General features: G+C 39.9%; 1 protein-coding gene across 2 annotated transcripts in view; it reads left to right on the top strand.

Moving 5' to 3' along the window:
- The window catches only part of LOC107716494 (protein FAM19A5-like), a 132089-nt gene that overhangs the window by 66614 nt on the left and 53136 nt on the right, over positions 1–12339 (top strand). For both annotated transcript variants that reach the window (XM_016522974.1, XM_016522975.1), the window contains exon 2: positions 6735–6884. In XM_016522974.1, the coding sequence (XP_016378460.1) occupies positions 6735–6884 (150 nt within the window). The remainder of the gene's footprint in view (positions 1–6734; positions 6885–12339) is intronic.

Below are 12339 nucleotides of genomic sequence, written 5' to 3'. Positions count from 1 at the left end.
ATGCAGACTATATGAAGAGTTTTGAAAAAGTGGCATCAGTATTAGCTGTTGGTTGTTAACAGAAAGAAAGAAAGAAAGAAAGAATCCCTGATATTAATTCACACAGAACTATTTGTCTTAACTGTATGTGCATTGCAGTGAAGACAGCAAAAAATGCATTTACATCAGCATTATTATATGACATATGCACTGCATGGAGAAATATCAAACAAATTAAGCAAAACTGAGGAGAAGGGAATTTGGTTGTGCATGTATACATGTGTATAATATTAACTGCCCCTGTGTTCAAGGACACACAGTCTTAAAAGTCACAGTTAAAGGAAATGTATACAAAGTACTGTTTTATGTATGTATGCATGTATGTATATACATTCATTAGGTCTTAAAAAATAATATCTAAAAGGTATAAGATATGTAAATGTATGTTGCGATTTGTTGCAGTAACATTAATAAGGATACCTTATAAACCTGATGTTCGCTCCAGTAAAAGGTCTCTTACATTAATTTTTTAATTAAGTTTTTGCTTGATCCTTGCATAAAATAACTGAAGAAAGGACGTCTAATAAACATTGCAAACACATTTCAATAGGTTGAAGCTAATGAAATCTGTAGGTTTTTTTTCCCATAGTACATCATGCTCTTTATGCAAAAGATCAAGGACATTTTGAAATTTTTAAAATGCATGGAATAGCAGCTCTATTATAATATTACTCTAATATTATATTTTAATACCAGTGCAGCACAGGATAACAAAATGTAGCCTACACTGGGACACAAAGCAGGAGAATGTTATTCAATGCATGAATGCTGATAAAGGAATTGCTGACAAAAAAGAAGATTTCAAAGTGCTTCATCTCATCTCTTAGTGTCTTACTATGCTTATAGCAATGTAAGGGGGAGGTTTTTTGCAGAACATTTTTGTTAAGAAGTTGTGATATCCATATATCAGAATATAATGAACAGAACAGCAGTTAAACTGTTAAATATCAGGAAGTTGTTTTTTCTCATCACCTGCAGAGCTTAACACGTCTCATCTAGACAGCAAACACACTGACAAATGGATTTTTACATAATACAATTCATACACTCTGCAATCTTCAGGCTAAAGGTTGTATACATTTCATGAAAACACAAACATCTTGTTAAGCTTGATGTTGTTTAACCTTTGCCCACACACACACACAAACTTGGTGTGGCAGTACGGCTGTGTATCTTAAGATTCTCAATTTGCCTGAATGTGACCTGTGCGTTAGTTAATTAACCGTGTTCTACCTCCGCACACTGACTCTGGGTCAGTTTAAATCACAGTTCTGACTCGCTGCCAATCAGAATCCACAGGCCTGGAGCAGGAAGCAGATACCCTGTAGACCAGATTCACATAAAGACAGGTTAATCTGAAGGCCGCACAGAGGGACAGAAGGTAACAAACAGCCTTAACTTAAGCTGTGAAGCTGTGTTGTTGATTTCTAAATTATTGATGCAGTGTTTAAATTTTTAATCTGTTCAGGTTTGCTTGAAATTGCTTAAATTATGCAATAAGCTCAGTCATTAAACTCTGTAGACTGTATATAGTGGGGTGTAATGTTATACAAAAATGACAGTTCGGTATGTACCTTGGTTTTGAAGTCACGGTTCAGTATGTTTTTGGGGCAGACTATTAAATTAAATTTGATTAATATAATAAGCAACACTCAAATAAATGAATGCAAACATGTAAATTGCACATAAGGCAGCTTTTACATTTACTTTTACATCTAATTATAAAATTAAAGCTAGAGAGTGGCCAAGGGTGGACGTGGCCACTATTCACCTAAGCTTGGCCACCCCTTTTTGCCATCCTGCTCACAATCACTTCACAATCGCTGTTTCTGAACCGCTCAGTCATGCGACTGAAGTTCAGAATGCTCACACTCAAGCAAGTCGTGTCTCAGATCAGGTCCGAGGACTGATTTGTCACAATAGATCTAAAAGACGCCTAACTCATCCTTCCACAACACAGGAAGTTCCTGAGGTTTGCTTTTGGGGGTAAAGCTTACCAATATCGGGTTCTTCCGTTCGGCCTTGCACTCTCACTCCACGCTTTCACCAGGTGTGTGGATGCTGCTCTGGTTCCGCTGCGACTCCAGGGCATACGCATACTGAAGTATATCAACCGTTGGTTGATATTAGCTCTATTGGAGCAGACGGTGGTTCAACATCGAGGTGTTGTTCTCGCCCATATGAAAGTGCTGGGGTTAAGACTAAACGCCAAGTAAAGTGTGCTTTCTCCGTTACTGAGAACCACTTATCTGGGCATAGTGTGGGATTCGACCTCGATGCAGGTACAATTGTCTCCTGCTTGGTTTTGTTCGAACCTCACAGTAGTCACGAGAGTGAGAGAAGGCTAGTCACTCACTGTCAAGCAGTTTCAAAAACTGCTGGGTCTGATGGCAGCTGCGTCCAACGTGATACCCTTTGGCCTGCTGTACATGAGACCCCTACAGTGGTGGCTCAAGACAAAGGGGTTCTCCCCGAGGGGAAACCCGCTCCGCATGCTCAAGGTCACGCGGCGATGCCTTCGTGCCTTAGACATGTGGAGGAGGCCTTGGTTCTTGTCTCAGGGCCCGGTGCTAGGAGCTCCCTGTCGCTGCGTACGCTAACGACGGACGCGTCCCTCACCGGTTGGGGAGCGGTCATGAGTGGCTGCTCGGCCCGCGGTCTGTGGAGTGGTCACCATCTCACGTGGCATATCAACTGCCTGGAGATGCTGGCCGTGTTTCTAGCATTGAAACACATTCTCCCAGACCTAAGAGATCGCCATGTGTTGGTGCGCACCAACAACACAGCGTTGGTCTCTTACATCAACTACCAGGGAGGTCTGCGTTCGCGCCCGCTGTACAGGCTGGCGCACCAGATCCTGGTGTGGTCCAGGGGAAACTCCTCTCACTGAGAGCAGTTCACATGAGTGTTTACTATTGTCATTTTGCATTATTGACACACTATTTTCCTATTTAATGCTGAAAAGTTGCTTTGACACAATCTGTATTGTTTAAAGTGCTATATAAATAAAGGTGACTTGACTTGACATACCTGGGCATCTCAATATGGGAGCAGACATCCTGTCGAGGCAGGGGCCGAGGCCCGGGGAATGGAAATTTCTCGGACCTGATTTCCCTTCTCGACGGCTCTCCGTGGGAGATACCCGTCAGGAGGGATCTCCTCTCTCAGGGGGGCCTTCTCCCCACCCGGAGTGGTGGAACTTTGGGTGTGGCCCCTGAGGGGGCACAGCTCATTGGTTCCAGTCTCTCAACTGAGGTGGTTGAGACCATACTCCAGTCCAGAGCTCCCTCCACGAGGAAACTGTTACTCCATGAAGTGAACCATCACTTCTTGATGCGGCAACTGCCAGCTCGACCCAGTTACAGGGTTAGTTCACCCAAAAATGAAAATTAGCCTGTGTTTTACTCACCCTCAAAGCATCCTAGGTGTATGTCACTTTCTTCTTTCAGACTAATCCAATATTATGGAGTTATATTAAAAGTTGTCCTTGCCCCTCCAAGCCTTTCAATGGGGGTTAAGAGGGTGTTGGTTGTCAACCGTTCAGAAGGCGTGAAATAAAGTGCGTGCATACGTAATAAAACGTCCCTCACACGGCTCCGGGGGGTGAATAAAGGCCTCCTGTAGCGAATCCATGCATTTTTGTAAGATAAATATCCATATTTCAAATGTAATAAACACTTTTTTTACTGAAGACATTCAGGCGGATGACGTAAGACGTATGCGTCGTGCGTGCCTCTGAGAAATGCAGGAGCAAAGGAAACAACGTTTCCTTACTTTAGCAAAGGAAAACCAGTCTCCTCTTGGCTTATATCGAAATCCTCCGACATTTTTCTTTACAAATCCTCATTTTGTGCTTCTAATTTGTGAATGGCATTTTGTTTGCCATTTCACAGTTCTTTAGGGAGAAATGCACTTTAATGTATGAGCATTGTGTACATTACCTTAAAATAACTTATGTTCCTTTGTCAGTTTAAAAGCTAATTAGGTAATAAATTCTAAAAATATATATATTATTTTATATTCAAGTCAAGCTCATCGATTTGACATGGTCTCCGCTGACATTCAGGGCTGTTGAGGTCATCTCTAGGTGCTGATCCACCATCTGGTCTGGATACGGCTTAGTCTGGGTGGCTGTAGTGACCATCTGATCTGGATACAGTCTGGATCTGGTGACTACGGTGACCTCGGAATAAGAAAGAAACATACTAATATTAGCATAGATGCCATTCTTCTAACGATGTAACAAGTACATCATGTGTTATGGGAAGTGTTCCCGGTTCCGGTTGACCTAATTAATGCAGCCTAACAATTCTTTAATGGATTTGAATCATAGAAATGTTGAATAATAGAAATATGTTAGTGTGTTATGTGTAACCCAGGTTAAAGAGATGGGATTTTAATCTAGATTTACACTGACAGAGTGTGTCTGCCTCCCGAACAGTGTTAAATAGATAGTTCCAGAGTTTGGGTGCTAAACAGGAAAATAATCTGCCACCCACAGTTGATTTTGATATTCTAGGTATTATCAAATGGCCAGTGTTTTGAGATCATAGCGAACGTGAAGGACTATAATGCAATAAGAGCTCGCTCAAATACTGAGGTTCTAAACCATTCAGAGCTTTATAGGTAATTAGCAATATTTTAAAATGTATACGATGTTTAATAAGGAGCAAGTGCAGTGTTGACAGAACCGGGCTAATATCATACTTCATACTTCTTGGTTCTAGTAAGAACTCTAGCTGCTACATTTTGAACCAGCTGGAGTTTGTTTATTAAATGCGCAGAGCAACCACCCAATAGAGCATTACAATAATCTAACCTTGAAGTCATGAATGCATGAATTAATGTTTCTGCATTTGTCATTGAAAGCATAGGTCGTAATTTAGATAAATTTCTGAGATGGAAAAATGCAGTTTTACAAAAGCTAGAAACTATCAAATAGCAAACCTAGGTTCCTAACTGATGACGAAGAATTGACAGAGCAGCAATCAAGTATTAGACAGTGTTCTAGGTTATTACATGCAGAGGTTTTTGATTCTATAATTAACACCTCTGTTTTTTATTTTTTTATTTAACAGTAATACATTACTAGTCATCCAGTTTGTATATATCAACTATGCATTCCGTTACACTCTAAAAAATGCTGGGTTAAATACAAACCAGTGCTGGGTGAAATATGGACAAACCCAGCAACTGGGTTGTTTTGACCCAGCGGTTGGGTTAAATGTTTAACCCAACCTTCTGGGTAGTAATCCAACCACTGGGTCAAAACAACCCAATAGCTGGGTTTGTCCATATTCAACCCAGCATTTTTTAGAGTGTAGTTTTTAAAATTGGTATGTTTTGTCAGGCTGCGAAGAAAAATACAGTGAAAAACAGTGAATAAACAGTGAAAGCTAACACCATGTTTCCTTTCCTAATAATATCTCCCAAGGGTAACATGAAAAGCGTGAAAAGTAACGGTCCTAGTACTGAGCCTTGAGGTATGAATTATACAATCATACAATATTATCATACAATATTATGCATGAATTGTATTTACTTGCACACCAACACATCATTTTACTTTTTTCCCCTCTGATACAAATGCATAAAAGATGTTTCCCAGGTTGCAATGCAAATGCAGGTGTGTTTATGCATTAAACTCACGGCCATGAGAAAAGGATATTTTTCTCTCTACATTAGAAAAAAAAAAAATGTTAATAGATGTTAATAACTTTGGTGTTAATTTGATTAATCTGATGTTAACAAATTAATGTTGTGGCCACAGCAAAACTAAGTGAACCGAACATGTCCTCTAGCATAGACTAAAAGATCAATCTTGGGGTTTAAGAATCAATATTGATTTGTTAAAATGAAGATATTAAGCAAGCAAAAAAAGTTCCACACATGCAGTGGTTAAACATTTTGATAACAGTAGATATGTGATTGTGTTTTGCATCATAACTGTCATAGTATGTTGTATAATTCTGCTGTTGTAGATGTCTTTTTCATATGATGGCAGCTTTGACTAAACTACATTTTCAGTGTTTGTTGGTTTGTTTGTTTAAATTAATGAAGCTAAACTCTTGTAGGTTTTTTTTTAATGTAATGACAATATTGACTAAAATATATTTTCAGTTTGTGTGTGTTCATTTATTTATGTGATGAAGCTAAATATAATTAATTTCTGTAGTTGCTTTACACTAATTAAATTCTGACAACACAAAATGTCGTTAAAAAAATGAGGGTTAATATAAATGTTGAGGCAATAAGATTGTTGACTGATAGTTGATTGTTGTTTTCATGTAAGTCTCCCCTCCTCTCCTTAAACATGAGATTTTCTCCTTTCTACTGAGAAGAACAACCTTGATAATTCCATGTCTCCTCTAGAGTTAATGAAGGAATCTCAACAACTTCTCAGTCAGTCATATGAACTCAAACATTTCAAACATTAAATGTGCCCCCCTTTTTTTTTAGCTCTGCTGCCCAGTGCCCACATTATACTACTCTTATTGCATGTCTATTGTCTCATTTGTCTGTATTTTTTATTTAGGAATTTTAAGAAAATCATCATACCCAAACAAAGCATAACCCCATTGTGTCCTGAACTGTGAAAAACAACTTCAATAAGCTAAAAAAAAAATCACTGATGTGGCCACTATTCCCAGTGATCCCCTCTGAACTCTTCTTCTGTCTTTGGTTATGTCCTGCAGGTCAACTGGCAGCAGGCACCTGTGAGATTGTCACTCTAGACAGAGACAGCAGTCAGCCACGCAGGACGATTGCCAGACAGACGGCCCGCTGCGCATGTAAGAAAGGACAGATTGCTGGGACAACGAGAGCCAGGCCGGCCTGCGTGGATGGTAAGAGCAAATTTGGGGAAACTGTCAATCAAAAGTACTACATAACATTTCTTTTGTAAACAGTTAAATATTCAAATATTAGTCAAAAGTTGAATGTTTAACCATTACATCTTAGTTTGCACTCTTAAAACTGAAGCATCATGCTGATCATATTCAGCTTATGTGAAAAGTACAACTCTTAAAAAAAGCCCATCTTTGATCTGAACGGCTATCTCAGACATTTTGACATTGATGAGTGCTATTAGACTACTAAGGCAGACCAATCTAAAACTTTTTTTTTTTTTTTTTTACTTTGTCATCGAACACGTTCAACTACCAACTTGTCACATATTGACGCTTGGTCAGGACCCATTGGCGAACAGCGGTATCCTTTTAGCATCATTTTTCGGTGTGCAGGCCATTGTTTTCAGTTGTTTGTCTTAATTCAGTGGTTTGCATGCATTTGTAAAAAATAGAAATAATTTTATATAAAGTTATACTTTCATTGGCGCACCTAACCCCATCCTACTCTAAACCTACCCACTTCTGTAAAATATAAAACAAGCAGCAGGCAAATAAAAGTACAGTCAGAGGTATTTATTATTTTAAAGCAATGGAGGATCCTGCACATCAAAAAATTACGCTAAATGGGTACCCTGTGTGCCAAAAAGTGACGCCAAAGGGTCCTGAACAAGTGTCAATATGTGACGAGTTGGGAGTGAGAATGTGTTGCCTAACCACATACTGAGTTTGTAATGGAGTACAGCAGAGCAGTTTGTAATGGAGTACAGCAGAGCACCATCAAGAATATCAAATATGTATCCTCGTTAATGTCCATTTGGGGTCACCGCCCTGGATAAGAACTTTTTCTTGTAAGCCGTTTAAAAGCATCCTTTTAAATGAAACTTTATAAGAACGGCACATTTCTGAGGTTGCATCTGATGCCATTTCTTCCGATGTCTTTATATCGGAGGTTGTTTCGCCTATATGAGACCTGACACCTGACATTTTTCCTGGGGTCTGAAGGTCTGAGGATGTCCTCATATGTACACCGTACATGTGGCTTGTTAAGGCGACATACAATCACTTTTCAAAGTAATCAGAAATATGCTTTTTGATAAAACAATAAGATATTTTATTTATTGTGTGTATTTATTTAGTTAATTTGTTAATTTGGGCCAGTTGGTAACCACCTAGAAGATCTAAGTCAAGTCATGTCAGTTTTAATTCTATAGTGCTTTTCAATATATCTATATTGTTTTGAAATATTTGTACAGAGTATAGTGCATTACATGTTATTGTTCCAGAAAAGCACAAAAGCAGGACACAGTCCACCAGAGGGGATAAGAAAGGAGAGAGAAAAGTGAGAGGTAGAAAAGAGACAAATGAAATTTCAATCAGTTTAATCGGCTGGAGTCTTCAAGGTCTCAGCACAGTTGTCATATGTGATGAGGCATGCTGTGTCCTTCAGTCTGTGGAGGTCAGTCCATCCACAGGATAATCCACAGACCGGGTTGGAAATTGAAGACCATTTCTTAAGGTTAATTCATACAGAATGTGAGTGGCATGGATTTTCAAAGGGAGCCCATTCCTATTCGCATTGGGTGAAAACATTCACATACTGAAAACCCAACAAATTTTCTGTCACATTATACTTGATTCCCATATAGTCGCTTTCGCTACACTGAGCACATAACTAACACTGAAAGCACTACATGCAACCAGAAAGCAGATAACAGAATTATTTAGAGACGTCAGACAAATGGAGGTGAACAGAAATGCATTCTGGGATTGATGTTGAAAATGTCCCATGCTGCAAGTAACACAAAGCTTACTGAATTATGAAACCAAGAGTGCAATGCACGAAACACAACCAATTTGCCTTGTTTAGTAAATTTGGCCCTTAATGTCTTAAATGGATGGAATTAAACAGTTATAATAAGGTTCAATTTTGTTTGTTTTAGTTTGCTAATGCGATATAGTCATACAGTACATGTGATAACATGATTTGATAACATGATCTGTTTGTTCATAATACATTAAGTAATGTTAATTTATACAACTTGTTAAAAATTTGTGAATGTATAATGAAACTAACATTAATCTAGATTAATTTACGCAAAAGTATTGTTGTCACAAACAGCATGAGACTGATGCAGACTCAACAGCGGGCTTTATTGAAACACAACAGCTGAAGTGAAAACAGAATGGTGAGTACTGAACAATGGTGAGATGACCAAAGGCAGCGCAAATGAAAATATAACAGTTTTTGCAGATGGAAATGGCAACACGGAGAATACAGCTGTGATACTCAAGTGAACTTGATGAGGCAATGGGAACACAGAGTCGAGGATGACTGGAGAACTATAAGACTGGATGACTAAAAGACTGACCCCACAACCCCCCCACCCCTCAAAGACTGCCGAGTTCCAGAGCCTCCGACGCCAAGGCTGACCACATCCACATGGTGTAGGGCAAGATAGCTGTTTGGAAGTTGTCTAGTAAGGTCGGATCCAGGATGTCATCTTGAGGTACCCAGGATCTCTCCAGGAGCCAGGACCTTAGCCTTCTCAGTCAACCAGGTACTCAAGATGATTCCTCTGATGTCGGGAGTCCAGGATCTCATGGACAGCATAGACTGACCCAGGAACAGTGGTGGAGGATTGTTAGGCCCACCAGACTCTGTGAAAGGGGACAAAGAAGGTTGGTAAGGCTTGAGAAGTGACAAATCAAATGTGGGTGCAATACAGTAATGTGCTAGGAGGTGTAAATGGTAGATGACTGGGTTGATTTGTCTCTTGACTGATGTAGTGGGGACTCTTGCAGTACAGTTGAAGATGAATAACCCTGATACAGAGGCAAACCTTCTTTCCTGGATTGTAAGTAGAGGTTGTGAGAAGAAAGACCTCCAGACTCTAGAGATGAACTAGGGACTGCGGTCTGAGACAACATTTCCCAGGACACCATCGTTGCGGAAGACGTGATGGTCTAGGGCTTCCAGGGTCTTCAGTTCAGTGATGAAATCCACTCCTAGGTGTGACCAGAGATGGTGTGGCACTGAGAGTGGAAGTTACTTGCCAAATGGGAGAAGATGTTGAGTCTTTGACAAGGCACAGTTAGTGCTGTGCCTTCCTTTATGAAGTGCTGGACATTCTGGGACATACTGGGCCACCAGTAATGATTTTGAAAAAGCAAGAGGGTTTGCTGTTGGCCATGGTCACCCAAGCCCAGAGAAGAGTCTATGAGGTGTGTATGAAGTACTGATGGAGCATAAATCAACCCCTGTTGAGCCAGTGGTCCTTTAATGCCGGCTTGAAGTAGCTCCTGGTTGCCACTGTAATAGTTTTGCTTTGCCAGGGCCATTTTCCTAGAGAAGAAGGCACATAGGATACCCGGATACCCCACATAGGGATACCCTTGTCGCTGAGATAGTACTGCTCCAACTCCATTGGTGGATGCATCGACCTCAACCATGAAGGAAAATTCTGCAAAAGTTTGTAGAAGTTTGCAAATCTCAATAATTGTTTGAGCTCTTGTGGTGGGTTGTGGCCAGAACTGCTTGAACCTTTCCCTGGTCCATCTTGTCACCTTTCAGATATTATATACACAAGGAATTGAGTGGATGACAGGTGGAACTCACATTTTTCAGCCTTTAGGTAGAGGTGGTGTTTTCGCAGCTTTTTCATTACGAGAGTGACGTAATGTAAATCAAGATATCATCAGTGCATATGATGTCAAGACAGCGGAGGTACTCCCAGATCACCTCGTTCATCTCAAGGCAATAGGAACACGTAGATGAGGATGACTGAATGACTGGAAGACTTGTTGACTAAGATGCAGGATAACAGGTAAGTCTGACAGGTAAACAACATTATATGCACAAGTGTCCAGACGATAAGCGAGTGTAAGAATACATTTACACAACAACGAAAAGTTTGTCCTTAATAAAAACAGAAAAGGTTGTAATTTGCGTGTTTTTAAAAAATTCACATACTGATGACAATGTTGTCAAAATGATCCCTGTTCACACAGATCTGTGAAAACTACTAAAAACACTTTATTATGCATGCAAGGCCAGTAGCAGGTGATGTCTCTTTGTATAGAAAGACTATATGTATGTGCACATACCTATACACTATACACATATAATACACATGTTCGTGATGTCAATATTTTCAAAAATTCTCTTTTTCCTTGTTTACATGGATACAATAACAGTATCATTATTTGAAAATAGGGCTGTGAAACGATTAATCACGATTAATCACATTCAAAATAAAAGTTTATGTTTACATACTATATGTGTGTGTACTGTGTATATTTATTATTAGGAATGCTCCGATCGATCGGCCGGAGATCGGTATCGGACGATAATCACATTTTATGACTCGATCGGTACTCACTAACTTGGCCGATCTCACGAACCGATCGCAATTTGATGACGTCAACGCGTGACAATGTACATGATGCGTGGGGACATAAATGATTTGGCGCCACAGTCATGTCATTGCCGCCTTGGAAATGCTATGACGTTTCGAGAAACAATTAAAAATTCGCTATTTGTCGTGTATGTTTTGCGTGATGATATGATGAATGGATGGTTCATTTTTAACAGCAGATTCAGTGACGTTAGAGCTGATCTGCGCCTCACTGCAAACGTCTGCGGTCCACGGCCACCGGAGCGGATCGCGGCCGCTCTAGTCAGTGCTTGTGTTATGAGCCAGTTGCTCTCCGCATTGCTTGGCCAAAAATCGTCTTCTGTCACTGTGAGTTGTCACAGCGTGGAGGATGGAACAAAACCTCATCGGAGACGTAAGGGATAACGGTAACATAACACGCTGATCGTGGGCTGCTTTTAAATGAACATTTATTTATAAAACAAAATATCTTCTTTGGCCATATTAGCCTACTCAATAGCATTAACACAGGCTTTACTCCTTTCAAACTTTATCTGGAATGTCACCGTTTCTGTCACTGCAACTTCCCGATCAGGCGAACAAACACACACACACACACGAAATCGTCTGCCTCATGAAAAAAATGTAGTCAATATTTGCATCATTTATGATTTATTTTACCCACCCGCAAATAATCATAATGCATTTTTTATTACCCGACCCCTTTGCTGCGTAAATCAGACGGACTTATTGAAAATGCAAATTCATTCTCTGCCAGCAGGTGCTTTAAAGCTGGAAAAATGATGCTTTCCCCGGTAACAGCTGGACACAAAGCAGCACTGAGCTCACAAACGCTGCTTTATCAGGCATATAACATGAAAAATGAAATGAAAATGACATCAAATTTTTTCTAAAGATAGTCTTCCTTCAGAAATACAGTGATATAAAAACACCCGCGCCTCGTTTTTGATTTTTAAATGTGCAGTACATGCTCATGTTTATTCAACGAAGCCTTTTGGAAAATCGGTCAGTTTTGATATTGTGGCGAGCGCCACAAATAAATAAATGTATGGGAAACA

This window comes from Sinocyclocheilus rhinocerous, unplaced genomic scaffold, assembly GCF_001515625.1.
Source record: "Sinocyclocheilus rhinocerous isolate Xijiao unplaced genomic scaffold, SAMN03320098_v1.1 scaffold1141, whole genome shotgun sequence".
NCBI lineage: Eukaryota > Metazoa > Chordata > Actinopteri > Cypriniformes > Cyprinidae > Sinocyclocheilus > Sinocyclocheilus rhinocerous.
The sequence above is the reverse complement of the archived record's forward strand: the minus strand, read 5'-3'. Positions and strand labels throughout refer to the sequence as shown.